At 51.2% G+C, this 26,286-nt stretch overlaps 10 protein-coding genes across 10 annotated transcripts; 8 read left to right on the forward strand and 2 right to left on the reverse strand.

Annotated features, from left to right (window-relative positions):
- The first annotated feature begins 339 nt into the window (after nt 1-339).
- AUEXF2481DRAFT_35126 (uncharacterized protein) lies at nt 340-1,886 on the forward strand. The gene has a single exon (XM_013493914.1). It carries the CDS (start codon nt 597-599, stop codon nt 1,611-1,613), a length of 1,017 nt encoding a protein of 338 aa, XP_013349368.1. The 5' UTR covers nt 340-596; the 3' UTR covers nt 1,614-1,886.
- Nucleotides 1,887-2,399: 513 nt separating this feature from the next.
- AUEXF2481DRAFT_35127 (uncharacterized protein) lies at nt 2,400-4,239 on the forward strand (the record flags this gene model as incomplete). The annotated part of the gene is made up of 1 exon (XM_013493915.1): nt 2,400-4,239. A coding segment is annotated over one exon (1,496 nt), but the record flags the coding sequence as incomplete, so codon positions are not given.
- Nucleotides 4,240-5,066: 827 nt separating this feature from the next.
- On the forward strand, nt 5,067-7,790 carry AUEXF2481DRAFT_764 (uncharacterized protein; the record flags this gene model as incomplete). Its single annotated transcript, XM_013493825.1, has 1 exon — nt 5,067-7,790. The coding sequence occupies one exon, from the start codon at nt 5,067-5,069 to the stop codon at nt 7,788-7,790; it is 2,724 nt and encodes a 907-aa protein (XP_013349279.1).
- Nucleotides 7,791-8,411: 621 nt separating this feature from the next.
- AUEXF2481DRAFT_165029 (uncharacterized protein) lies at nt 8,412-10,111 on the forward strand. The gene has a single exon (XM_013493916.1). It carries the CDS (start codon nt 8,537-8,539, stop codon nt 9,854-9,856), a length of 1,320 nt encoding a protein of 439 aa, XP_013349370.1. The 5' UTR covers nt 8,412-8,536; the 3' UTR covers nt 9,857-10,111.
- Nucleotides 10,112-11,257: 1,146 nt separating this feature from the next.
- On the forward strand, nt 11,258-12,655 carry AUEXF2481DRAFT_35130 (uncharacterized protein). Its single transcript, XM_013493917.1, has 2 exons — nt 11,258-11,559; nt 11,622-12,655. Exons 1-2 carry the CDS (start codon nt 11,311-11,313, stop codon nt 12,588-12,590), a joined length of 1,218 nt encoding a protein of 405 aa, XP_013349371.1. The 5' UTR covers nt 11,258-11,310; the 3' UTR covers nt 12,591-12,655.
- Nucleotides 12,656-14,543: 1,888 nt separating this feature from the next.
- AUEXF2481DRAFT_768 (uncharacterized protein) lies at nt 14,544-18,362 on the forward strand (the record flags this gene model as incomplete). Its single annotated transcript, XM_013493829.1, has 1 exon — nt 14,544-18,362. One exon carries the CDS (start codon nt 14,544-14,546, stop codon nt 18,360-18,362), a length of 3,819 nt encoding a protein of 1,272 aa, XP_013349283.1.
- Nucleotides 18,363-18,778: 416 nt separating this feature from the next.
- Nucleotides 18,779-20,086, forward strand: AUEXF2481DRAFT_75895 (uncharacterized protein; the record flags this gene model as incomplete). Its single annotated transcript, XM_013493918.1, has 3 exons — nt 18,779-19,171; nt 19,239-19,829; nt 19,886-20,086. 3 exons carry the CDS (start codon nt 18,779-18,781, stop codon nt 20,084-20,086), a joined length of 1,185 nt encoding a protein of 394 aa, XP_013349372.1.
- A 279-nt stretch (nt 20,087-20,365) lies between these two features.
- On the reverse strand, nt 20,366-21,113 carry AUEXF2481DRAFT_25163 (uncharacterized protein; the record flags this gene model as incomplete). Its single annotated transcript, XM_013493919.1, has 3 exons — nt 20,366-20,725; nt 20,790-21,042; nt 21,106-21,113. 3 exons carry the CDS (start codon nt 21,111-21,113, stop codon nt 20,366-20,368), a joined length of 621 nt encoding a protein of 206 aa, XP_013349373.1.
- A 436-nt stretch (nt 21,114-21,549) lies between these two features.
- AUEXF2481DRAFT_45614 (uncharacterized protein) lies at nt 21,550-23,047 on the forward strand (the record flags this gene model as incomplete). Its single annotated transcript, XM_013493920.1, has 3 exons — nt 21,550-21,559; nt 21,743-21,932; nt 22,003-23,047. The coding sequence occupies 3 exons, from the start codon at nt 21,550-21,552 to the stop codon at nt 23,045-23,047; spliced, it is 1,245 nt and encodes a 414-aa protein (XP_013349374.1).
- A 758-nt stretch (nt 23,048-23,805) lies between these two features.
- On the reverse strand, nt 23,806-26,170 carry AUEXF2481DRAFT_772 (uncharacterized protein; the record flags this gene model as incomplete). The annotated part of the gene is made up of 2 exons (XM_013493833.1): nt 23,806-26,007; nt 26,063-26,170. 2 exons carry the CDS (start codon nt 26,168-26,170, stop codon nt 23,806-23,808), a joined length of 2,310 nt encoding a protein of 769 aa, XP_013349287.1.
- Between the last annotated feature and the right edge of the window lie 116 nt (nt 26,171-26,286).

Here is a 26,286-nt window from a genome sequence, read left to right on the forward strand (position 1 = left end):
CACTGTCACACTCAATGCTGCCTCAATGCACAATACTTTCTTAACTTGTAACGACATCATCGAGATACTTCGTATCATCCACTCCCTGCGCCATGATTTGCCGACACGAGATATGACTGTGCCTTTCTACAGCTCGTCGTTGCCCTGTTGGTCGTCAAGGAGAAAGGTCGTGACATTATTTCGCACACGCGGAGGTTGTACATAGAATTGATTGACATGTGATGACCCGAAAGCAGCAGTGTGACATTGTGACCATTATGTAGCTTGTTAGTTGTTCGGAAGCTACGCGCGCGCCTTCCTCACGAGTTGCCCGCGACTTTCCTAACTCATCCAATCGCACAACATCCGACAAAACACCTTCTCGCTTTTAACAGACATGCATGCGAGTTCTATTGACGAGAAGTAATATATTCTCGACGTTTGCCTTGGAAATATTCTGTTGTGGACAGTCGTGTTCCCAGCCTCCAACTTTTTCAAGCGCGTTTCTCACACGCTGTGCCTCCAGAATGATGTCACGACTGTGAAACGATAAACCGTGAATAGCTACCCAGAGCTCCCACCTGATTAATTCCACCACCTCATCACAAAAATCCAACATGGAGCACTACAAGCCTCATGCAGGCTCGACCTTCGAAGGATACTATTCAAAGTTCCGTTTGCCATCTGGTGCTTTTGTGGCATTGATTATCTGCACGGTACCAAACGCCAACACACGACCTCACAATATCACCTTCACGTATGTGCCCGAAGATGTGACCAAGTCATTCCAACGCGAGGTCTTTGTCGACAAGCTGGAGATGATAGATGGAGAGGGTGATGTAGCATTTGAACAGCATTGGAAGGGCGGTCATGTCAAGGTCTACAACGACTCAACGACTGAATACTGCATCGATCATCTCGAAGACGAGGGCTTCAGCTTCAAGGGCAAGACCACAAGCCGCACACCATGGATGCCCGACATGGACACACCAGAAGGCGCACTCGTCTACCTCCCACTGCCCCTACACTGGCACGTCCACTCCCTCGCCTCAGACTGCGACTTTGAAATGCAAATCAAAAACTACGACCTCCCCGAAGAAGACAAAAAGGGTGTTTCTTCAGTCCATCAAGAGAAGAACTGGGCCAACAGTTTCCCCTCCGCTCACCATTGGGTACAAGCCCGCGAAGGCAACGCAGGCATATGTATCGCCGGCGGCGAAATCCTCGGCATGGAAGCCTACCTCCTCGGCTACCACGCCTCTGACCCTAAGTACAACATGACCTTTCGTCCGCCCTACGCCGTGAAAGCCGCAGGAATAGCTCCCTTCATGTCTGTATCTCACGACTGGGACACTCGCACTTTCGAACTCAGTATCCAGAGCTTCACGCAGAAAATTGTGGTTTCGGCCAGAGCGCCGATAGGACAGTTTTTCACTCTAAGCTCACCGTTCCCTGATGGCCATCGTTTGAACTTCTTGGCTGAGAGTTTCAGGGCGGTGATTAATGTCAAGGTGTATCATGCTGGTGTTTTGGGCCCGTGGGAGTTTGTGCATGAGGATACTTTTGAGAATGGTAGTTTGGAATTTGGTGCTGGGTACTATCCTCCCGCTGGCAAGGAGGATCGCTTCTATTAGAGGGGTCGGGACCGATGGGAATGTTTTGACGTATGCAGAAAATACGATCTGTGAAACACATCTGCTCATGGACGAGAGAGCAGATACGGATCGTCGGATTAAGAGATTGTCTTCGATGAGCATGTCCCCACAAGCTTAGGACATCGAGACTTAGGGTATCGGTTCTCTGCCTGAACGCGTCACTTTTCGACCAAGAAACGTCATGGATGTGAGACGCGTCTGTATGTACTGAACGAAACGATACTTTCCCAGCCTCTTTTTATCAGTGCCAAGACCAGTTTTCCATGCCAGGGTTCTACCCTCATCTATGGATGCAAGCATCAAATCGCTTGTCACACAAACACCTCTGGCTATAGTAAAGCTAAGGGTGACTTCAAAGACGTATCGATATCGCATGAGTATTTAGTGGCTTATTTGAATCCATTGAGTACTTGTGTGGAGTGTGATCCTCGATTTCGTGTTTCCGGATCTCCATTTTCAGAAAGCTTTGGAGCGTCGCGCGGAAAACACCCTGCTCTTCCACTCAGAGGAAGATCCGAAAAGTCTGATCAACAAATAGACATATGACCATGTAATAGCTGTAAGTGTATGTTCATCATACACTAATGTCGAATAACACATTATTAGGAGTGTTGTTTGAGGAAATACTGATATCAAGCACACCTAACAGAGCCGCTCCCCGTACTTCTGGCTAAGCCTGCCCCACCACCCCACTTTCCGAATGTGGAGCGGTATAAGAATAACCAACCTCCTGCTTTGTGTGACCAAGAACCAACAATAATCTCGAAATGCCAGAGGTCAAACACCGGAACTTGAACGCGACATTCGTCGGCGTTGACATAGCAACTTGTTCACAATACCGAGGACTTCAATACGGCACCATCAACAAAAGATTCGAGCAACCGACTCTAAAGTCTGATTGGAAGGGAGAAAGAGTAGACTGTCAGAAATGGGGACCAAGATGTCCTCAAAACAAATATGATGTCGGTCATCTACTACGAGCTCCAGAGGGAGCTATTTTCTATGACGAGACTGAGGACGAGTTCGCATGTCTAAATCTGGATGTCACTGTGCCTGCCGATACGCCAAGGGATGCAAAACTGCCGGTCATGATCTGGATCCATGGAGGCTCGCAAATCATCAGTTTTGGCAATGGAGCAAGCAAAGCTGGAGACGCGACTAGAATCGTGGCAGAGTCTGTTCAGCACTCGAAGCCTATGGTTGTAGTATCTGTGCAATACAGATTAAACATGTTCCATGTTGGCGACGGCAAGGACAGCAAGAATCTTGGCTTCAAGGATCAACAACTGGCTATACGATGGGTGCAGACGTACATTGCTGGGTTTGGCGGTGATCCTGACGAAGTGACACTGGCTGGAGAGAGTGCAGGAGCTGTTTTCGTGCATGGATTGATTGTCAGTGGAGCACCTGTCAAGCGTGGTATTCTCATGTCTGGCTCACTACATATGTCGCCTCCGCAACCAGAAGCCAGAGCGAAGAGTATGCTTGTAGATCCAGTTCTCGCCAGGCTGGAAGCAAAGGGATACATGTCTCTCGAAGAGGCTCCAGTACAAGCACTATTAGAAGCACAGGCCGAGATACCGATACCATCCGTGTTCCTTCAAGAGGACACACGTTTTGCAGACTGGCAAAATAAGACAGGCGAAATTGCAGAATTGATGATTGGAGACTGCGAGTTTGAGTCTGTCCTTTGGCGTAACGGCGTGGAAGCAATGTCAGCACAGCAAGTCGTGGAATGCTTTGACAAGGCTGGATCGTCTCGCGATCAGCTCAAAGCACTATATCACATCCACAAGTCGCGAGCACCGCAATGCAGGCATGGTGCGTTGGACTTCATGAACGACATGCGGTTCGCATTACCAGTACCACTGATGGTAGAGAAGTATAAGAGTGAGGGGAAGAAGGCATACAGGTACCTGTTTGACCAAGCAAACCCGTGGCAAGCTTCATCCCGGGCTCATCATGCGGTTGACCTGATCTACCTCTTTGGTGGGTTCGACACGACGATAAACCCGTCAGCAGAAGAGCTTGGCAAGGAGATGAGGAGAAGGTTTATCTGGTACATCAATGGAGAAGCACCTTGGACGATACACCAAACCATGGCTTTTGGACCGTTGGGAGACACCAAGGAAATTGATGATAGAGGGGTTGCAGCTCGCAGACGCACACGACAGATGGAGGAGGTGAAGAAGCTCGAGGCTAGTGACGTGGCTGCGGTCTTTGGAAGCCTTGCCGCTGGGAGGATTAGTTTGCACAACTAGAGGTGCTTGTTACGTTTTACGGTGGGGGTAGATTAGCTGCAACACGTCAGGCCATGAAGGTCGCAGTTGCAGTGCAGGATGCCCCGCTCTTGTTGCGGTGTAGCCTGAATCCATCGAGGAACGTCTGTGTTTGGTCTTGGGGTTGTTGATTCGATTCGACGAGGCCAGCTAGATGTATGATAATTCCAGGCGACACACGGCCAGATAGAAGCTGTTGGCTTTCCTACACGAATCGACAACGATGACCAACAGTTGCCAGGAACAGTGGCAATGTGGCATGAGCCTTAGCCAACCCTTGCTTCCACCATGTCCAATGACACCACAAATGCATGTGAGACGCACGTCAACGCACGTGAGTAAGACAGCCGAGCCAACTCCTGGCGGCAGACATGTCCTCTGATACTACGAGCATCATCAGGGATCCGATGGAGCAACACAGGCGATAAGTGGTGACCTAGGCACAGGAGACGGTGCGGGATAAGCGGAGTGTCGACTTGAGATCTCGTAGGCTCTCCTTCTCTCTTGTCTCCTCTTTCCCCGGTATCACGTCGAGCTGGCCATATCACTCTGCTTTCCGACAGCTTCGAAGTTCGCGTTCGCGTTCGCGTTTGCTCACGAGCCGGCAGCCTGTGCCCCTCACGATAAAGCACCGGCGTCTCGCAGTGAAGGACGCCGAGGGCCCGTGCCTATCACGACCAAAGCACGGAAGAAAACGCCTGCCTCGAAAGTTGCAAACCACTTTGACGGCCTGAAGGGTAGATTTTTCCTGCGTCAAACAAAGTGACGGAGCTGGCTCGCTGTTTGTTCGCCTTCGTCTGGAGTCTGGTTGTATTCTTCTCTCGCTCGCCCGAAAGTCTTCTCAGCTTGTTCTACTTGCCCAATTCCGACTTAGCTTTTCTACTCTTGTGCGAAGCAAAGGCTTGTGCCGCGTCGCATCTGGAGCCTGTCATCTGTCATACCACCCACGACTGACGTCCGCTTGTCAGCCTGCGCCCATCCTCGTTCAACTGAGGGTCGACCAGCCTGGTGTATATCGTGCGGGGAGGTCAATACTGAGCCTTCCCGGACAAGTTGAGACTGCGCGACAGCTCAACTAAATTCTTTGGCACTGCCTATCCAGGCCCTCAGGACTAGCTCAAGCCAGACGAGAGAAATCTCCGACGTCATAGCCATGTCTTTCTCATACGCACAAGCAGCCAAGGGCCGCTCATCAGCAAAAGCATCCGGTGCAGCCACGCCGTCTTCCAACTCAGTAGCCGAGGATATCAATGGTCTCACAGTTGACTCCAAGGCTGAAGCGCGAGCAGGAGGAGACACATCTAGTGTCACTTCTGCCAACAACAACGACGATGGCTCATCCACACCAACCGGAGCCTCCTCTGAGTCAACATGGGACACCAAGTCGCAAAACTCAGATCGCCCAGCTAGAGCAGATGGCGCCGAGTCAAAGACCGACACAGCCGAAGCCAAGGGAGAGGCACCTAGGCAAAAGAAGAAGCTCCGTGATGCTCCACCACCAACTGTCAACATCTGGCAGCAGAGAGCGTCAACTATGACCATCACCAAGCCAGCGTCGCCGGCACACACAAATGCTAGCAGCAAGCAAGAGAGAAAGGCTGAAAAGGCAAAGAACACAGATGCGAAGAAGCCTGCTGCTAACGGCACCAGGAATCGCGACCAGCGTCAGACCGTAGAGTCGCCTGCCAAAGTTCGCGGAAATGCTTCAGCTCCCCCACCGACGAGCGAGGTTGCTTGGCCTAGCATGGAGACCGCTCGCGAAGAAGAGCGCAAAAAGTCGCAAGTGCAGGACGAGAAGGTCGCGAAAGAGACCAGCACAGTACCGGCAACCAAGAAGACCGAGTGGGTCAACTACAACTATGTGCCCAATCCCGTCTTTGAGACCACTCTACCGCAAAGGAGTGCACCCCGTCCAGCTCGTGGAGGCGTTCGTGGTGGAAGTAATCTGGCTGGTCGCACACCTTTCCAGAACGGAGACAAGTCCTCACCGAAATCTGTAGACGCGGCCCAAGGACATATCGCCGCTGCGAATGCCGAGGCAGATCGCGAGTCTATGCCACCTCCGCCCAAGCCCGTCAGAGCCGAAGAGCCCAAGGATACTGCCGTGACCAATGGTGTGTCCCACGAAGCTCCTGTCACAAACGGAGCCCCCAAGCGTAATCTGTCTATCCGCAACAAGTCCCCTCGCAAGTTTGAGACAAGTGCCCGCCGCCCTTCCGCTGCTTCGGTAAGCATTGACGCGCTCAATGGTTTTCATCCTGAAGCCTCAAAGATTGCCAACAAGGAGCGTGTTTTCGACCAAGGTCCCTCGTTCCGTGAGCCCAAACCAGCCAAGCGCGGAAGAGGCGGTCACCGCGGCGGCCTGGCTAACAGCCATTTCCCTTCTCAAAACTTCACCAACGGTTTCCCTGGTGACTTCACTCCTGCAGCGCCCTCCTTTCCTCCACGCGGTGGCCACTACTCTCAGCAGAGCCGTGGTGGTTTCCGTGGAGGCATGCGTTCGCAGTCCATTCCTTTCGATTATGGCCGTGGCCCTTACCCCGCCTATCCTATGATGATGCCACAAGGATACATGCCCGAGTATTACGGTGGCTACGCCCCTCCAGTTCCTGCCTACCAACCGGGTGTGGAGCAAATGTACCTCGTTCCCATGATCTCGCAGCAAATCGAGTATTACTTCTCCCTGGACAACCTTGTCAAGGACACTTTCTTCCGCAAGCACATGGATTCTCAGGGTTTCGTCTTCCTGACGTTCGTTGCCGACTTCAACAGACTGAAGTCTCTGACCACTGACTACGAGTTGTTGAAGTACGTCTGCCTCAACTCACCCAACATTGAGCTTCGCACTGGCCAGGATGGAAAGGATCGTCTACGAAAGGCAGGTGACTGGGAGATGTGGATTCTGCCGATGGCCGAGCGCGACGCCTCCGCGCAGAACGAAGGCCCTGCTTCTTTCGAGCGCCCTTCTGTCCCTCATATCGGAATGGCTGCACCATTCTACCCCGGTGGTATGGATCAATTCGCTGAAAATTCCGGATTTGAAGAGTTTCGAGGTCGTCAAGCCAAGTCTCCGCATCGAGAGAACGGCATGTCTCCTCTAGGCAATTTCTTCATTCCCGCCGAGGATATGGGTGGTGAGCAAGACAACTTCCCCAACACACAGATTGACAACTTGACTGTTGTCGTTCGCAAGCATGATGAGACCCCTCGTCGTGCTCCCTATCACACTGTAGGATCCAGAACCTTCTCCGACGGCTCGATTGACTCGAAAAACATCTACGAGGAAGTTCAGAAGACCAAAGTTCAGGAGAAGAAGCCTCAGACAAATGGCGCAGAACAACAGCCTACCGTTGACTGTGACGCTGCTGCAGTTGACGGCCCTGCAGTCACACTTTTCTGGGTCAAAGACCAGCACTCACCTGTCGATACCCTACCTAAGGACACTACCCACGAAATGTACAGCAACCTTCGCGGCAAGGCCCTGTCGCAGCGTGAAGTTGCAGCTACAGGTACCTGCCCTTATGACATGGATGTTCTTTACCAGTTCTGGTCGCACTTCCTCATTCGCAACTTCAACTCGTCCATGTACGCCGAGTTCCGCCATCTTGCTTTTGTCGATGCTGCTCAACGTCATAACTCTACTGGTATTGCCAACCTCATCAAGTACTACAGCGAGGCATTGACAAGCCAAATTCCTATCCGCGAACGTGTGGGACGTCACTTTATCGAGCTCCTACAGTCCGAAAAGGATGGTGGTGAGCGTGTTGCTTTCAACCAACTTCGCGAGTCATGGCGAAGCACAACCCTCAGTGTCGAGAATCGCAAAAGGTTCGCCGACATGATGGGTGCAGACCTCAAGACGGAACTTGAGGCTTGAGTTTCTTCTTTCCAAATCTCCGATCATTTTCTATGTTTAAAAAAGTCACATATGCAATGGGCGTTAATGGGGGCGTCATTCAAATTATGGGGACAAAAGCCTGCGATAGGTCATCTTCCAGCATGGGTGGGCAGAAAAAGGCGCATCTTTGTGCTTTACCAAAGGCAAACGTTCAGCTGCAGGGAATGGGTCGGGAGATATGGGTTTCTTGATTGCTTTTCCTCGCACACGCCGACATGGTTAATTTTTTCTTTCCCTGATTCACGGATTTTTTTTACTTTCCTTTTGCGTTACTATTCTTTTTTCCACTTCACGCCCTTCCTTCTCAAAGTTCTGTTGTCTTTTGATTGATCTCTTTTCCCAAGCTGCGATTCGCCCTGTTACATTTGGAATAAGATTGCTATTGGCAGGATAGAAGGAGGATATGGGGCAAGAAAAGCGATGTTTATGATCTGTAAATACACACGAAACCTTTGCTCCAATGATGATTTGAATGTCTAGCACGATGTTGAAGTGACACCAAACGAATGAGTGACATCGAAGTGAAGCAGATGCGAGCCTCGGCGAAAGAGAGGAAGTAGACCCTGAGACACCCGAGATAAGATCCCTAGATCCTGTTATCTCCGTAGGTCGCCACCCGTCTGCGCCACCTCTCCCCCGCAATGGTGTCAGTGACTACTTAGGCAGCCGCTTTCCATCGATCTTTCTTCCACATCTTTTGGCCTCCCTGACGAATCACATTCATCATGCCGCCCTTGGCAGGACACTGGCATAGCCTCTTGACGAGGCATGTCAAAACTTGGAAAGCCGCCGCCAAACAGGTCCAGAAAGTGTTACAGAGCAAAGTAGCTCAACCCGCCCGCGCCGAACTCCAGCCAGTTCTGGTTCGAAACTCTGCACGCCAGCCCCTTCACCCCGCCGCTCGCATCCGACAGAACCAGAGCCGCTGGTTCAGTAGCTCTTCTCGCTCTACCTTCAAGGACACCGTCCGCCGCCTCAGCTCGATCGCAGAGCAATCGTCTGGAAATCAGTACACGCGTAGCTCTCTACCAAAGTCGACTGTCGGCAATGCGGTCACTCGTCACTCAGGTCGTGCACCATTCGCATCCACTCTGCGTCCCAACCTCACCGGAGGTACACTAGGACGTACATCTGGAGGATACTCGCTTGGAGGCGGTCGTGTAGGAGGTCAAAGATACTTCTCTCATGGCCCCGCTAGCCAGGCACAAGTTGTTCAGAACGTATCGCAGGCAGTGCGTGCATTCTTCGTATCTGGGAATAAGGCTCAATTCAATGGTGTCAACCCCAGAGGCGAGAAGTCGTACAAGACTGTGACTCTCACTCAGGATGGCGCTATCAAGAAGCTTCGATCGCTTCCTAAGCAGACTCCCGGCTCCTACATCTCCTTCCCCATTAACCCAACTATCACTGCCTTGACCACTCTCGAGGCTGTCGCTGGCTACGCTGATGCCGAGCACGTCAACTCCGAAGGTCTCATTGATGGCCTCACCGTTGACTTCTCCCGTTCGCTCAAGGACCTCACCGCTGTCCTCAGCGACATCAACAAGCTTTCAAGTCTCGGCGATCTACCTATCACATACCAAGGCTCTTCACTACGCATCCATTTCCCTGGGTGCGATGCAGAGACCGTTGACAGGCTGCGTGACGAGCTACAAATTCAAAGAGGCACCACTGTCCAAGACGAGGACTTTGATGACTTTGTTGGGTCTGAAATTGCCCTGCTCTTCCCTTTCGCTCCAAGCACACCAGCTTCAGAGAGCGGCAGTGAGTTCTACGAGTCTCCATCTCACAGCCATACCAGACCCATCGAATGGCAAACAATGCTCACACCGTCCGAGAGCAGTGTCGGCCGCAAGTTCTCAATGAAGTCTGATACATTATCAGAGCTCGACTTTGAATTTGATAGCCCAGCCATGGCCTCTGACTACGAGTCATTGCACTATTCCAGCTCCGGTGAGCGCGAAGATGCACAGAGTCCTCTCGAATATCAAGGCTTTGAGGGCATCTACCGCTTTATTGAGCAATGCGATTCTCACAGACATTGATGGATTGGACTCGATCTTATCCTCGCTCCACTTCTCCCTCTCCCCTTTGGCTCAGATTGATGACACGATACCCTTGGCGTTCTTTATTCTTGCGTTTCCCAATTTTCTCAAAGCACACCTATATAGCTGGCGATCAGCGCTTCGATCGATTCACGAAAATGAATTCCTATACACTACAAATGTCGGTTTCAGCTCGAATATGTTGACGTGCTCACTCGGACAAAGAATCAGTGGGGCTGTACGTGCACCCCCGAATTGCGCAAGCACGTCAAATAGGTAATCAGCAGACTCAATTTTGATTTACGTGACAAGTTCACATTTGGGGATCCTCTTGCTGGTGATGAACCTGTTTGCTCGGACACCAGAGTATTCTTGTGTATGCGTGCAGATTCCAATCCACTCCGGCAGATCTGCAGTGCATTAAACCGATATTTGGGGGGAAGGCCGGCAAAGCAGATCAGACTTCTCAACATGGCAAGGTGGACTATTGACAATAATGATGGGCATCTTTCAGCTGAGCGATAGATGTATTTCACCACCCGATATAGTTTTGATATTCGAGTTTGTTTTCAACGGGTTCAACAAGAGGTGGTTCCCCTGCATCTTCTTGCCGATGCAAGTGCCGGCGTCTTTTGCAGGTCCCTGCCGCGGCGCAACTGCGTTCGTCTTGAATCCTGATGATTCAACCTCCCTCGTCCCTGAAACTTTCGCTCTAGCCAACCCTGAGTTTGCTGAACATGGGGCTCCATGTTGGTTCTGTAACACGCAACTCACTCTTCTAGGACGACCGCCTTGAAGAAACTTGCGAGCCCTGAAACACGAGGGCAAAAACCCACGAAACATCGACTAGGACCTTAGCAGACCCATGGGAGTGGTCCTGTACATTGAAGGGGATCTTTTGCAAAGCTGTCAATCGGCTTTCTGTCTGGACATGCGTCAATATTCTGCAGCTCTCCCAACCAACTTCACCACAGGTTCATGTCCGATGATGCTCGATCGAGGTCTTTGGCTGTCGCATCAATTAACAGTTCCCTGCATGCTAGGACAAAAGTTGTCGGCGCAATTAAGGCTCGCTGGCGGCTTACTCAATAGGCGAAGTAAAGCCCCCAGGCTGGATCGGAAACCCATCTCAGCCCATCCGCCCGCCATGCATGAATCCTTCCCATCCAGGATCTTGAGTCTAGAGGCTAGTGGATTGGACATGTTCCTCTCGAGCCCTGAAAGACATCATGTCAATTTATATACGATGTAGGTTATTCCAAAATTGACTTTTATTTCCCCTCTCCGGCCTTCCAACGCTCAATGCCTCCTCTTATGCTTTGACGTCTGGTCGTGATATAACATCTTGCCCTTTCGTCTTTCCTTTGTCTTTGTTCTCAATCTACATATCCGCCATGGAGGCTATCGTAGAAGCAGCACAGAGAGTGGCTGCACTCGGACCTCGTACCGTTGTCATGCTGGTTGTGGCCGTCGTGTTCCTCATCCTCACATGGACGTCATTCGCACTTCGAGTCTATGTGCGGGCGATTATGATTCGCTCATTCGGCAAGGATGATTGGATGATGCTTGTTACGATATGCTTGTTCACATCATGTTGTGGTCTCTTGATAACCATCGAACAAATTGAGCAAAGCGACAGACCGCACCGAGTGTTGAAGGAAGGTCCTTTGGCACAGCTGGAGCTTCTCAATTACATTATGAAGGTTTGTCTGATCTGGTACCTCTACCACCGTGCTTCATTCGTCATTCGCTAACATGACTCTAGTACATTGTATCCTTGATGGGCTTGTACATCTTAACCACCGTCGCCTTGAAAATCAGCCTTGCCATCTTCTTCCTCCGCATCGTCATTCGACGCTGGCAACGAAGAGTCATCTACGCTGTCACTGGGATCTATACGGTCTTCGGTATAGCATGGGCCTTCATCGCCGTCTTCCAGTGCGGTATCCCAACGCACTTCTTAGTCAAAGAATCCTCTGGATTATGCATCCCGGACACCATCCTCCAACCTCTGAACTACACCCACGCAGCCCTCAACGCAGCGAGTGACTGGACATTCGCCTGCCTCCCCGTCTTCGTCCTCTGGAACTCGCAGATTCCTCGCGCCGCAAAAATCTCCTCTGGCCTATTACTCTCACTTGGTGCTATTGGGAGTATCTCCTCATTAATCCGCATTGCATATATCCCAGGCTTAAAGACCGGACCAGCTTTCTTTAGCAATGCCATCAACATAGGAGTCTGGAGTTGTATCGAGCCAGGCTTGGGCATTGTAGCAGCCTCTCTAGCCACACTTCGCCCACTGTTCAAAAACATGATGGAGAAAGCTCGAAACACTACGAATTCCAGTCATAGCAGCAAGACACTCAGTCGCAACTCCAAAGTCTCATTGCAGAGAAAAGCCACTTATTCGAGTATGAAATTCAGCGAACGCGGATACCTTCAGATGGACGACCATGAGAAAAAGACATGTGCAATGGGGAACTCCATAACAGTATCTGGAAACCTCAAAACCTCACTGCCAAATCAAGTCTTTGAGTTACATCCCATCAATGAGGGAAGGAAATCGACTTCAAGTACGAGGACAGAGGAGAGAAGCTTTGATGATGCAGTGGGAGTGACACCGATGGCTATCAAGAGTTGGTTTCCTGATGACGAGGTCTTGATGACTAGACATGTCAACATCTACGATGAGGAAGCTGCAGAGTGGCCAGCACCTCCGCATAGAGACGCGTAAGCATGCAAGAAACTCTGCTTCTCATCGAGTAACAATCATTATGAATTTATGTCTTTCTATGCCAGGCTGAAATTTCATTAACATCATCACGTGCCGTCGCGTGGTCGAGTCTCACATGTGCGACACGTCGTTCTTGCCTATTGTGGCGAACCTTCCCCCACGTCAGAAGGCTACAATCGCGCTAAACACGGATTGGTCGCGTCCGCCTCCAAAGATGACTTGACCATAAATTGTTCGCCTCCTAGAAAAAACGTAGCTTGACAATCGCCCTTGCAACACTCTCGTCATCACCAAGCCCCGACAAGCAACACCATGAGTGCCGAAGGACAAGAAGTCGCATCGCAGTCTGGCTATGAAGATGGCGCTGCCGGCGGCCCTGGTGCACCTACGCCACTCTCTGCTTTGGAGGTAAGATGAATCATTCTACGTGTCTTTGCTTTGACTTGTACTAATTGTTCTGTCAGGGCATGGCTGGTTTGACCAAGCGAGACATCCAGTTGTTCATCGAAGGCGGATTCCACACTGTCGAAGCAGTGGCCTACACTCCCAAGATGGTGCTTGAACGCATCAAGGGTGTTTCTGAGCAAAAGGCAACAAAGGTTCTTCTCGAGGGTGAGTTTTCCCTGACATTGATCATCTGCACGGTGTCTGACATGGCCCGCAGCTGCCAAACTTGTGCCCATGGGCTTCACGACAGCAACCGAGATGCACGCCCGACGCAGCGAACTCATTTCTATTACGACTGGTTCTAAGCAGCTCGACACGTTACTCGCGGGAGGAATCGAAACAGGATCAATCACAGAAGTGTTTGGCGAGTTCAGAACGGGAAAGAGTCAACTGTGTCACACGCTGGCAGTGACATGTCAGCTACCCTTCGACATGGGTGGTGGTGAAGGAAAGTGTCTCTACATCGACACAGAAGGCACATTCAGACCGGTGCGTCTTCTGGCTGTCGCGCAAAGATATGGACTGTCCGGCGAAGAGGTTCTCGACAACGTTGCGTACGCACGCGCATACAATTCCGAGCACCAGCTTGATTTGCTCAACCAGGCCGCACAGATGATGACAGAAACACGCTTCTCGCTCTTGATCGTCGACTCGGCAACAGCACTCTACCGTACAGATTTCTCTGGACGTGGTGAATTGTCTTCAAGACAAACACACTTGGCCAAGTTCATGCGCACCCTGCAACGCCTGGCAGACGAGTTTGGCATCGCAGTACTCATCACCAACCAGGTTGTGGCACAAGTGGATGGTGGACCGAGCGCCATGTTCAACCCAGACCCCAAGAAGCCTATTGGTGGCAACATCATTGCGCATGCCAGTACAACACGCCTCAGTCTGAAGAAGGGTCGCGGTGAGACCAGAATCTGCAAGATCTACGACAGTCCCTGCTTGCCGGAAAGCGATGCCATGTTCGCGATCAAGGAGGACGGCATCGGCGATCCCAGTCCCAAGGACCTCGACAACAACTAGAGAATGGAGTGATGGATTTGTACATGAGGGAACGATATTGCTTTTGAGCTTGCTTTTTTGATTTCAAAGATACCTGGAGGAGGGCTGGAAGGGTTTGCACTTTTGGCTTGGCGTTGGCAGGACAAGCATGGCGGCAGCATCACAGTATGAAAACTGGACGGTGGCTTGGAGTCATGGGAATTGCTTGAGAGATATCACAGTAAAACTATCATGCTTCCGACTATTGAAGTGATCCAAAGGGTGCTATTGCAAGTGAAGGTACCTATGCAGAAATGAAAGTTGGACCTTGTTCTGTGTCGACTCTTCGGTCATCAGCAAGCAGCAAAAAGTTGGGGCAGCTCCAGATTTGGAAGTTTGGCCTTCTCTCAGTCGCAGCTCGGCGCATCAAAGCAAACGCGCATCAGCAATTCCGCATCAACGCGCGACTGTCACTACTCGACCTCCAGCCATTGCATGTCGACTGTACATGTCGATACAATGGCGCTGACCGCGACGGCTCCAATGGCGCCTTGTCTATACACCGAGGCCCGTCTGAACATTGAGCCTACCTATGCCAATTCGACCTTACACATTCCTACCGAAGGACAAAGCTCGTTCTTCTCGCGCAAACGTTCCAGGAGCGACGATGCCTTCGCCAACGCAGACGAGGAAGCTTACGCGAAGCGTCACCTGGCTACCGAGTCCTCCATCTTCTTTCGTCGCCAGAATAGAAATCCGCGATGCTTCCTCTGGCGCGTACTCGAAGAGGGAAGGCTGCTTCACATCCAGAGTGTCGACTTGATCCAGGCCCGCAGGAACACACAAGAAAGCGTCATCACCTTTGCTCTAAGCTTCAGCAATCCCATCCGGTCCAATGGTGTTGCCTTTGCTGACGCTGTCGAGCGTGACGCTCTGGAAGTCTTCGTCTTGACTACAGCCGACGAGCTCTTCACCTTCACCCTTCGCAAGGACCTCCTCCTCCGCGGCTCGCTGCCATCCGCTACCGACTTCGATCCTGCTAGCTGCTTCAAGCTCTACCAGTCGCCCTCGTTCAGCTTCCGGACCCCCTACAAGCTCGTCGCTCTTAGTTCGATGGACTTGCTTGTTTCCCTCAGCGACGGTGGTTTGCTGCGCCTTTCGAGAAATGTTGGTCAGAATCAGGGTGCATGGCACGAGACTTCGTTCAGCGAACCAGGCTGGGGCTCGTCCTTCAAGACTTTCTTCTCTATGAGAGGCCATAACACGGTCAAGTTCAATGGTCTGGATCTTGAGCCCTCGACTGCTGCTGCTATCGCCCTGTCGCCAGACGCGACTCACGTCTTCACAGTATGCCTTGATCACACTCTCAAGGCCTGGAACACACAGACTGGAAAGTCAGGAGTTCAAACAGATCTTTTGAATGATAACAACAAGGATTCACAATCTGCTTCATCCCAGTTCTTGATGAGCCCAGCTCAAGGCACCCTTCTCAAGCTTCTTCAAGTCGACGGTAGTCCCGACGGCGACATGTACTATGCTGTGACAAACTCGCCAAAGGATCATCAATTCAAGTTCTGGGCAGTCTTGGACCCCGATGATATCGAGCTGGGCATTCGTGATGTTCAACCTGACACCAAGCTGATCCCTCCTCTTGACGAGCTGATGAATACGAATGCTTGGCAACTCGTCGAGTACCACGTTCGTCCTTCCAAAGGTTGGCGCAACACTCAGCTTTGGATCAGAGTCAGATCTGGCGCTATCTGCAAGATCTTCACCCTCACCTTCGACTTGCTTGCCAGTCCTGAGGACATTGAGGAAACATGGCGCAACGAGTGGGCGTTTGTAGACGACGGATCTCTCACCATCGAGGCATTGATGAACGACCCATCGTACCCAGGAGATGCCGACATTCAACTAGCTGTTGAAGACTACTCTAGTCTCAGTGATAGATGGCTTGACTTTTTCTTCTATCCTGGCAGATTCAGCATACCTATGCTCGAAAGTGCCTTGCACATCTACAAGAAAGGATTGAAGTTGTCGACCGAGTCTTCTCGACTCAACAAGGATAATCCGCTCAAGGGAAGGATTTGCGACGCCATCGCTGCCAAGATCAGTGTGGATCAAACTGATGAAGGTCAATTGGACTTTGACAAGTATCAGTCTGAGATTGCTGCACAGTGGCATGTCTTCTTCGGCCTCGTGCGACATCTCCACACCAGACGTGGCGACTCTCTCGCTCTAGCATTCGATATGGATACGGATCTTGCATGGTCGGTCAGAGCAGACCAAGTCGGGCCCGTCAGACGATGCAGCGAGGTTGAGATCATGGATCTCAACAAAGACGTCTTCCTAACCCAAGAGGACCATGTCATTCTCAACTCCGTGCCCCTTTCAAATCATCTGACCGAGGAAATTAGTGTTCACGTCGGTCGCCTATTTGCAGGCGCGAGCGTTTTCAGAAGGGGCCTGTCTGGTGAATTCCAAACACTCTTCGAGGCGGCAAGCACAGCAGAGGCTCTCAAGATCGGCGCCAATGATACGACACCCAACGGAACACATCACAATCGCTTGGAAGACTTGCGACAACTCTACGACATATGCGCTCTTCATACGGAGGTCACTGATGATGACTTCAATCAATTAACAGACTCTATGCAAAGCCTGGGAGGTCTCGGTGACTTGGACAACGAACTCTTCTACGCAGCCATTGAACGCCTCGCACAGCCACAGCATGGTTCTGATAGTGACCAAGCCTTGACACGCTACGGAGACAAGGCAACCATCCGTGGTGCCCAAGATACTTTGTCTGTAACGAGAAACATCATCCTTGATCTTCTTGCACTGGTCGTGTTTATGGCTGGTGATCTCGAAGAAGAAGAATTATCAACCGAGTTCAGACCATCAGAGTTATATCAGCAGCTTGTTGTGAAGCTCAATGAACACAATGTTTTGCTGTGGCTTGCTAGTAATGTGCGCGAGGAGCCAGCCAAGAACGCACAAGATACTATCGACAGCCCTGTGTCCAAATCTAGCAAATCTCAGTCCCACCCAACTTTGACGGTGCTTGAGAGTATCTTCATTGGAGACTGGCACACGTTGCGATCCCCGACCACGGAGAAGCTTCCTTTCCTCATCACCTACTGGTGCCGTGCGTGGACGTATGGAGCCAATATTTCCGAAACTTACAATGGCATTGTCACTCACATTCTGGGAAATCTTGTCAAATATCAAGACTACGACCTAGCTACAGATTTCCTCAGATTCGTTCCGGAAAGTCCCTGGGCCTCCTATCTCCGGGGCAGATTGAATCTTGCTACTGGAGAGTATGCCCTGGCTGCTGAGTACTTCAAACAGGCAGCTGATTCGCTTGCTGAGAAGAGCCCCGGCATCAACACGCTAGACACGTCAAACCTGATCGACCTAGAAGCTCGCAACTTTTTCAACAACGAACTGCCTCGCTACCACCTTCATATCTCATACCTATATGAGCGCAATCGACTACACGCCTACACTGCCGATTTTGCTTCGCTGGCTCTTGAAGAGTTTGGAGTCAACTTTGAGAATTTCGATGACAATTCGTTGCTTGATCTGGACACACGCAAGCATGACATGCACGGTAGTCCCGCAAATATGAAAGCCGGTCTGGTGGTCGAGGAGATCAAGCTACTGCGTGTGCAAGAGCTGAGGGCAGAGATACTCATGCGCGTGTTCAACGCCTCGTTGCAGATCTGCCGCTACAAGACTGCCTTTGAGGCTTTGGTTATGTTCACCAACCCTGTGCACCGAAAGACTTCACTCAAAGCCCTCTTGCAGTCGCTCATTGCAAGCAACAGGATTGACACACTTCTTTCTTTGCCATTCACAGAACAATTCTTGCCTGAGGTGGATGATATACTCTTGTCATTGGCACGCAAACATCTGTCATTCTCACCAACACCGACACCGGGACGACCCCAATATCATCAAGTCATGTATACCTGGCGCATTCACAACAATGACTTCCGAGGAGCTGCCGAGATACTCTTTGAGCGTTTGCAACGTCTCAGACATAGCACAGCCAAGGTATTCGAGCCTGATGACGAGACTCTGGTTGAAGCATACTTGGTTCTTATCAATACACTTGCATGCTGCGGCAAGGATGAAGGATGGATCTTGGCAGAGAGAGTCGAGGAAGAGTACCAGCGTGGTAAGAGCGTTTCAGCCAAACACAACAAGAAGCGCAAGATTGTTACACTAGAGGATGTTCGCAAGGAATACCAGGCAGAGCTGGATCGCAGAAGTGAGATGCAGCAAGGCAGATTTGCGTTGACTGCAGGTGACGAGATGGATATGTTCTGAGGGAAAGGTTTCTGGCGGTTCTTCAATTCCCCACTCGACTGTTATTGCAGCGACAACGTTAAAGGGTATGGGAATGATTAAAAACTGGGCATAGCGCAGGAGTTTATGGCGTAGAACAAATGTAAAGATAGTCAATCGCAGCTGTACTAGGAGAAGATTGCAAAGCAGTTGCAACACAAGCATTCATGCGTCTCTCGACTTGTAACAATCTCAATTGTATGTTCATGTTCGTGATGCATGTCAGTTGTTTAGCGGTATGGTAGCTTGGAGAGCAGGAGGGAGCGCATGCTATGACGAAGCAAGCTTAGGGCCGTGCCGAAGCGACCGAGGGCGAGATTGGCGGAGGTCACATCACCGGGCAACAACGACGTGCATCTTGAAGTGTTAGCTAGAGAGGCAACCCGCAACGACAAACAATGTCGAAATCGAGCTTTTTCCTCGTGTCGCTACCGACATCCATCTCGCCATCCAATGACGGCGACGAAGCGCTGACGGCGCTGCGATCTGTCGTGTCCACCGACAACGGCACGACGTATCCATTCAGCATCCCGAGCTTCAAGATTGGCACTCTGGACGCGCTGGTGCAGCAGGCCGACGACTTGCAGAAGCTGGAGCAGGGATGCAAGGGCGTTGTGGAAAAGGTGGCCGACTCGCTGAAGAATATTCTCGAGGGTGATGAGGACAAGATTGCCGATCAGAAGAACGTCAACGACAAGCCTGTGGACCACTACCTGCAGAGCTTCCAATGGAACAAGGTCAAGTATCGCGCTGAGAAACCCATCTCGGAGCTGGTGGACATGCTACAGAAGGTTTGTATCCTGCTGTGCTGAGTGCTGAGCCAGATTGTCCGCATTGGGCTAACGTTACACCCCATAGGATATCGCCAGTATAGACAACGACGTCAAGACAAAGTTCAACCAGTACAACTCCACAAAGACGTCTTTGGCCTCGGCCCTGCGCTCGCGCACCGGTAACCTGTCCCAAAAGTCGCTCACCGCAGTCGTCAACCCAAAGAACCTGCTCGCGCCAGATGCCTCGGAATACCTGCAACAACACTTGATCGCCGTGCCCAAGAACCAAGTCAAGGATTACCTCTCTAGCTACGAGTCCTTGTGTCCCATGGTCGTACCGCGTTCGTCGCAGGAACTGGCCAAGGATGACGAGTTTAGCCTGTTCGCTGTTACTGTCTTCAAGAAGCACAGTGCAGAGTTTGTTCACAAGGTGCGCGAGAGACGCTGGACGCCTCGTGAGTGGAAGTTCAATGAGGGCGGACGTGAGGCAGAGGAGGCCGAGCAGCAGAAGCTTGAAAAAGACGAGCGCCGTGTTTGGGGTGAGGCTCTTCGTCTGGGTCGTACTGGATACAGCGACGCTGTCATGGCATGGATCCATGTTCTTGCTCTGCGCGTCTTTGTCGAGACGGTCTTGCGCTATGGTCTGCCTCTGAGCTTTGTTTGCGGTCTTGTCAAGGTAAGAAATGTTGAGACTGTTATCGAGATATGCACGAATGCTAATAAACACAACAGACGGACAAGAAGTCGGTCGAAAAGGCAAAGAAGAATCTCGACGGCGCCTACTCACACCTCGGCGGAAACGCATTCGGTCGTGACAAGAAGGGTAGGGTTACCAAGGATGATGCTCAAACGGCCAACGAGCTGCAAGTGTCTGGTCATGCTGGTGGTGAAGACTACAACGCATACGTCTTTTACCAGTTCGAGATTGCATGAGCAAAAGCGTGTTGAGCTGCCATCATCCTCCCTACCTCATGCTTTCCTGACTAGCGTTTTCCATAATCTCTTTGCCTTTTTTTGTTTTTCCTGTCCATAGACACTCTATACCCAGCCAAATTCTGCAAGGTTGTCCATACATGAGAAAAAGACATAATCTGGAGTTCGTATACTTTTTTGTGGTGATACGGTCTGCTACATGAGACGTTTTTATTTTATTTTAAATATGTACAATATTTCGCGGACAAGAATGCAAGGGTATCAAATGAAGCAAAAGATCTAACCCTGCTTCAGGAGGCCTCTCTCCTCGAGGTACTTTGTGATTTGAACAACAGCCTCCTCGACACTGGTGTTGACAGAGTCGATGTGAATCTCAGGCTTCTCAGGTGCCTCGTAGGGGGCGCTGATGCCGGTGAAGTCCTTGATCTCGCCAGCGCGGGCCTTCTTGTAGAGACCCTTGGGGTCACGCTTCTCGGCCTCTTCGACGGAGATGTCGACGTAGACTTCGATGAAGGGGAGGGGGGTGTCTGTGTTGGCGGCTTGCTCGTGGAGAGCACGGGCGGTTTGACGGTCGGCCTTGTAGGGAGAGATGAAGGAGGTCAGGGCGAGGCAGGAGGAGTCGGCGAAGAGCTTGGCGACCTGTTGTATATACTAGTCAGCTTGCATGATCTTGAATGTCTGAGACGAGACGAGACAAGCATACCTCTGCGATACGGCGGATGTTCTCGTTACGGCTCTTCTCGTCAAAGCCAAGGTCCTTGTTGAGACCGAAGCGGACATTGTCACCATCCAGACGGTAGGCAGCAAGACCCTTCTGGAGAAGATGCTGCTCAAGAGCGGTGGCAATGGTAGACTTTCCAGAGGCAGAAAGACCAGTGAACCAGATGGTAGCACCCTGCTGCTTGCGGAGCTCGCTACGCTCCTTGCGGGTAAGACCAGCGTGCCAGGTGATGTTGCTATTGTTTTAATTTAAAGTCAGCAATTGGATACGCATCTCGCAAACAGAAGCTCAAACTTACGTAGACATTTTTTGAAGATGTGAAATTGAGTATAGAGTACTTGTGGAGGAGGGAAAAAGAATGGTGCTCTGTATGCAACTGCAAGATTCGGAGGGGCAGTTTGAGAAATCGGCCGATTGCGTATGCGGCATGCCACCTCCCCACCGACACCGCCAGCACGTCAACACCAAGAGCCTCCAAGGGCTCCTCGTTCAGCACGGCTCGGTCCGAAGTCCAAGCTAACTTCCCCGTCGGGGATCTTGTCGGCAAAGGTCGGGGGAAGCTCCTTCCTATGTGGGCGCGGTTACACGATCCTATGTGGTGCTTCCTTCCGAGAGAGAGCCTCACTTTGCTTATCGATTACTTGTCAAAGTCTGTCCTCTGTGTTGACTCAATCCATACACTTTCCATAGACCACATAACTTCTTTCTTGCTGGGACCCTTCGAGCTATCAATATTGCATCCATGTCACCCCGCGTTGCACCAGTACTGCTTTCCCAATCATTTAAGATGTCTACCATCAGATCTTCTATCAAGGTCGTGACTCCGTTGCTCCGTCCGCGTGGGCTTGATACTGCCTACCGAGCATACATCCGTCCGACAGTCACAAAGTCAAGCCAAGTGCCCCTTAGTATTCAGCGACTCACTCCAGCAACAGCACGATACTATGCTTCATCCTCCGATGCTGGCAACTCTAGAACTGGTCTTTATGACCTACATGTCTCCAAGGGAGCCAAGATGGTTCCCTTTGGAGGTTACATGATGCCTGTTCAGTACAGCGATCTAGGTGTTGGTGAATCTCACAAGTGGACGAGAGAGAAGGCCAGTCTGTTCGATGTCAGCCATATGTAAGTTTTGATAATGTCGTCGGACTATCCACTCTGTATCACTGCGACCAACACAACATTTTGATCTCAGGGTACAATATCACTTCACTGGACCTGGAGCAACTGCATTCTTGGAAAAGATCACGCCTGCGGATCTGCAAGCACTACTACCTCATCAATCTACTCTCTCTGCTTTGCTACATCCCCAGACTGGAGGCATCGTAGACGACACGATCATTACTCGCCTGGGAGAGGACAAGTTCTACGTCGTTACCAATGCTGGCTGTAGAGAAAAGGACTCCGCTTTCTTGAATTCGAACCTGGATGCTTGGAACAACGCCAACCAGCCCCGTGTAGATAAGACAGAGCTCAAGAACCAAGGTCTCGTGGCTTTGCAGGGTCCCCTCTCGGCCGACATCCTCCAAGGCGTACTAGCTCCCTCATCCGAAGACATTGACCTCAAATCCATTCACTTTGGCACTTCCAAATTCCTCACCCTCAGATTCGCCTCTGGCGAGACTTCTCAGCCTGTCCTCGCTTCCCGCGGTGGCTACACAGGCGAAGACGGCTTCGAGATTTCCATCGCACCCGAAGACACAGTAGCAGTAACAGAACTCCTCCTCTCCGCCGCCGGACCGGAGAGACTACGTCTTGCAGGTTTAGGCGCCAGAGATTCGCTCAGACTGGAAGCAGGCATGTGTCTCTACGGCCACGACCTCGACGACTCCACAACACCAGTCGAAGGCGCTTTGGCTTGGATCGTAGCGAAATCTCGCCGTTCTGCTCCCCGTAACGAGTTCAACGGCGCAGAAACCATTCTACCTCAATTGGTCCCCGTCAGTAAAGGCGGCAAGGGCGTCTCTCGCCGTAGAGTGGGGCTGTTGGTTGAAGGTGCTCCTGCTCGTGAGGGAGCACAGATTGTAGATGCTGAAGGCAACGCTATTGGCATCGTTACCAGTGGCTGTCCTTCTCCTACACTGAAGAAGAACATCGCCATGGGATATGTCAAGGATGGACAACATAAATCAGGCACGGAGGTGGGCGTTGTGGTCAGAGGAAAGACGAGAAAAGCTACAGTCACAAAGATGCCATTCGTGCCTAGCAAGTACTGGAAAGGCGGTATTTCACCTGCTTAGAAAGACGTTATGCAAAGACAAGCTGAAATCGAAGAGAAGAAAAGAAGTTGAGGAGACAGGCAGCATATTTCAACACCGGTCTGATGCACGAACCGAGGACAAATTTTTAACACTGTCTAGTTCTGGCAATACCAAAGGGGGGAACAAAATAATGCAGAAAAAAACATAAATCAACCACACTCCTGTTCTATTTGATAGATCTTTTTTTTTGACTCCCCCTCAACTCGCAGCATAAACCCCCCCCTTCTACCTCACCATCCACCTCACCATAAACCCCCCCTTCTACCCGACCATCAACCCTATCAAGCTTTCAGAAATGCAAGAAAAGAACAAGATCATACACGTCTCTCTCTCTAACCTGAAAATCCCAAAGCCAAGAGACATATTGTAAAAAACAGCAAGGGAAAAAAAGCGAAATTATAAAAAGAAAAAAAAAACTTCCATAAAGAGGGCAAAGAGTTCGTTCAGAATATGTGTGTATTGGGTTTTCCCATGGAAATAAAAAAGTAAAAGAAAAAAAGGTAAAAAAAAGAACCAACCAGCGCCACGCTAGTCCATGCAATGATAGAAAAAAAAGAAGAGCAAAGGAAAATGCAGCAAACAAAAAAGCTCCCCCAGCAAGACTATTAAAAGCAAGTCTACCGGTAGAGGTATAAAACACCTCCATACAATGCAAACAGAAAGACAGCAAAAGACAGCAAAAAGACGGCAAAAGACGGCAAAAAAGAACAGCAAAAAGAAAAAAACAAGTGCAAATATCAAGCACTCATAGGCAACAACAGAGCAGCAATAAACCTCAAATCCCAATTCCTCACCTCACCCCCAAGTTCCCCCATCGCTCTATCTTTAGCCCTCAACAAATCATACGCCGACACATTCGTGCGTTCGATCCACGCAGCAGCGAGTTGTAACTGTGACTCTGCGGCAGGACCAGAAGTCTCTGACGAATAGGCTTTGTTGTGCGAACTAGGGATGACGACTAGAGTGCCTGTGTGACGGACCAGTGTAGCAGGGGGAAGGCCACGCATGCGAAGTAAAAGGTGGAGGATGTTGCTGAAGGAGGAGCCTTGGGGCCAGTAGTGGGAGGGTGGGTCTTCGAGGAGCCAGTCGACGGGGCGGTCGGAGGTTTCGCTGGGAGAAGCGACGGGTTGATTGGGATGTTGGTCTTCATTGTCGTTTGCGGTGGTGAGTTGAGCGTGAATGTCCTCCGCGGAGGAAGATCCCGTGGGGTCGAAGGAGTGATATAGCCCTGTCATGCGCTCGACGCAATTAAGAAGGATGACGGCGGCGAGGAAGGTGAGGAAGGAGGATGACTGTTGACGCTGCAAAAGGCGACGCTCGAGTTCGTTCATGACGAACTTGGCTTGCTTTTGGCAGTATCTCTCAGCGGCATGCTGCAGCTGGGCGTAGATGACGATATAGTCTGTGCTGTCTTGCGAGAAAGCTTTGCGATCCGAGTGACTCTTGTCTTGTGACGTGGAGGCATTTTCTTCGGCGTGCTCGCCATGAACGGCTTCCATTACCGGTGGATGGTTGGGCTCGTAGAAGATGGACCAGATGGGCTCATTCGAGATCAGGATATTTGTGGCGGCCCAAAGATTGATCAACTTTCCGAGAAGAACATCATTGTGATCAACACTGAGCTCAGTGGCCACTTCAAGTGTTGATCGCATGAAGGTCGAGGGCTCACGAGAGATGCACTGCATAATGACCATGTGCAAGTAGCGTTCCAAGGTAGCGGCCAGCGTGTCCGGATCACGTCTGTAGTTAAGCATGAAGATCAGGGACGGAGCGGTGGGAGGCGTCATGAGAGCAGGAAAAGTTGCGTATATGTTGGTGTCGGGAAAGAGAGTGACTTCGATTCTGCCAGGCAATTGCATAGGCTCAACGCCTTGCAAAGCGGACATGACGGTGTGGTGTTCTTTGGCGTGGAAGAGCGAGGAAGAGTAGAGAGTAAACTCTTCGGCGATGCGAGAGCGGATACAAGCATTCTTCCACAGCCTTGCGCTTTCGATGTTCTGACAAGTGCCACAGGGAGTGCCTTCAGAGCAGGGTTTCTTCAACATGCGGCAGCGAAGACATGCACCCTTCTTGCGCACCGTCTGAACCTGTTTACGTCTTTCCTCGGAGAACCTGCCACGCACCTTGTTCTTGTTTGCGCGTTGGAGCAGACCAAAACCACCGTGATTGACGGTGAAAGCTGGTGGCTCGGCGTATGATTGTGGCGTAGTGTCTTGTGCTTGTTGTTGGGGTGTCTGAGTCGAGTGGTGTGAGGTGTGTGTTAGCTGGTCGTCGGATTGAGCAGACAGTTGTGCTTGTTGCTGCATTGGATGGTGTACTGGTTGCTGGGAAGGTGGCTGTACGGGTTGGTGTGGTTGCTGATGGGTCTGGAGCTGCTGTGGCTGTTGCGAATGCTGGCGGGACTGGTGTGATTGAGACGTCGGTTGGGACTGAGGTTGAGGCGATTGGTGGGCAGACGTCTCTTCGAGAGAGTTGTTGACAAAGGTTGAATAGTCGTCGGCCTGCTGGAGTTGTGGATCAACTGGAGGATGTGCATGTGCATGTGCATGTGTATGCGGGTGCTGACGGTGTGAAGCAACATCCGACTCTGCTCGACGCTTTCTCGACTTTCTAGGATAGCCGGCAGGGTTGCTTGTGGTGTGCATCATGGGCCCGTTGTCCTTCTCTTGATCCATGTGTTGTCGCAGTTGGGCTACCAGAGCCTCTTCGTGCTGACCATTGGCTTGCAGCTGACGTGACACCTCGGCAAGCGCATCCAGTCCCGAGGGCTCGCGGCGTGGCATCAGAGGAAGGTCGGCGTCTGACTGTGGTGTTGATGTGGCAGAGGCGGTATAGTTGTCGGCGGGCTGCCACAAGGCGCGTGAGCGGTCCTCGTCGGTGATGTTGGCACATTTCTCGAACAAGTGACGTGTCAAACTGTCCGGTCTACCCTTTGGAAACTGCATTACTCTTGTCAGCGACAGTACACAACAAACAGACCGAGTCTCCGCTCACCACCTCGCCGCATCTTTTGCAGCTATGCTCGTATCTGTTACTCTGGTCGGCCAATTTGGCTCCTCTCTCGAAGAACTCGAGGATCAGCGCGTTCGGCTTGCGTCCCATGATGGCGACTGCAACTGTCACTCCACCGGGGAGGCCGCAGTTTATCGTCTGGAAATTGTTGCGACTTTGATTATAGCGATCGCGTTACCATGCAAAGGCGGTGAACCACACTGGGA

This window comes from Aureobasidium subglaciale (assembly GCF_000721755.1).
Source record: "Aureobasidium subglaciale EXF-2481 unplaced genomic scaffold scaffold_0, whole genome shotgun sequence".
Lineage (NCBI taxonomy): Eukaryota > Fungi > Ascomycota > Dothideomycetes > Dothideales > Saccotheciaceae > Aureobasidium > Aureobasidium subglaciale.

What these genes read in the sequence shown, in the direction of transcription:
- AUEXF2481DRAFT_35126 (XM_013493914.1), top strand. Translation starts at nt 597, where the DNA reads ATGGAGCACTACAAGCCTCATGCAGGCTCGACCTTCGAAGGATACTAT.
- AUEXF2481DRAFT_165029 (XM_013493916.1), top strand. Translation starts at nt 8,537, where the DNA reads ATGCCGCCCTTGGCAGGACACTGGCATAGCCTCTTGACGAGGCATGTC.
- AUEXF2481DRAFT_35130 (XM_013493917.1), top strand. Translation starts at nt 11,311, where the DNA reads ATGCTGGTTGTGGCCGTCGTGTTCCTCATCCTCACATGGACGTCATTC. An exon ending in TTCTCAATTACATTATGAAG is followed by an intron (nt 11,560 to 11,621) that starts GTTTGTCTGATC and finishes ACATGACTCTAG; the next exon opens with TACATTGTATCCTTGATGGG.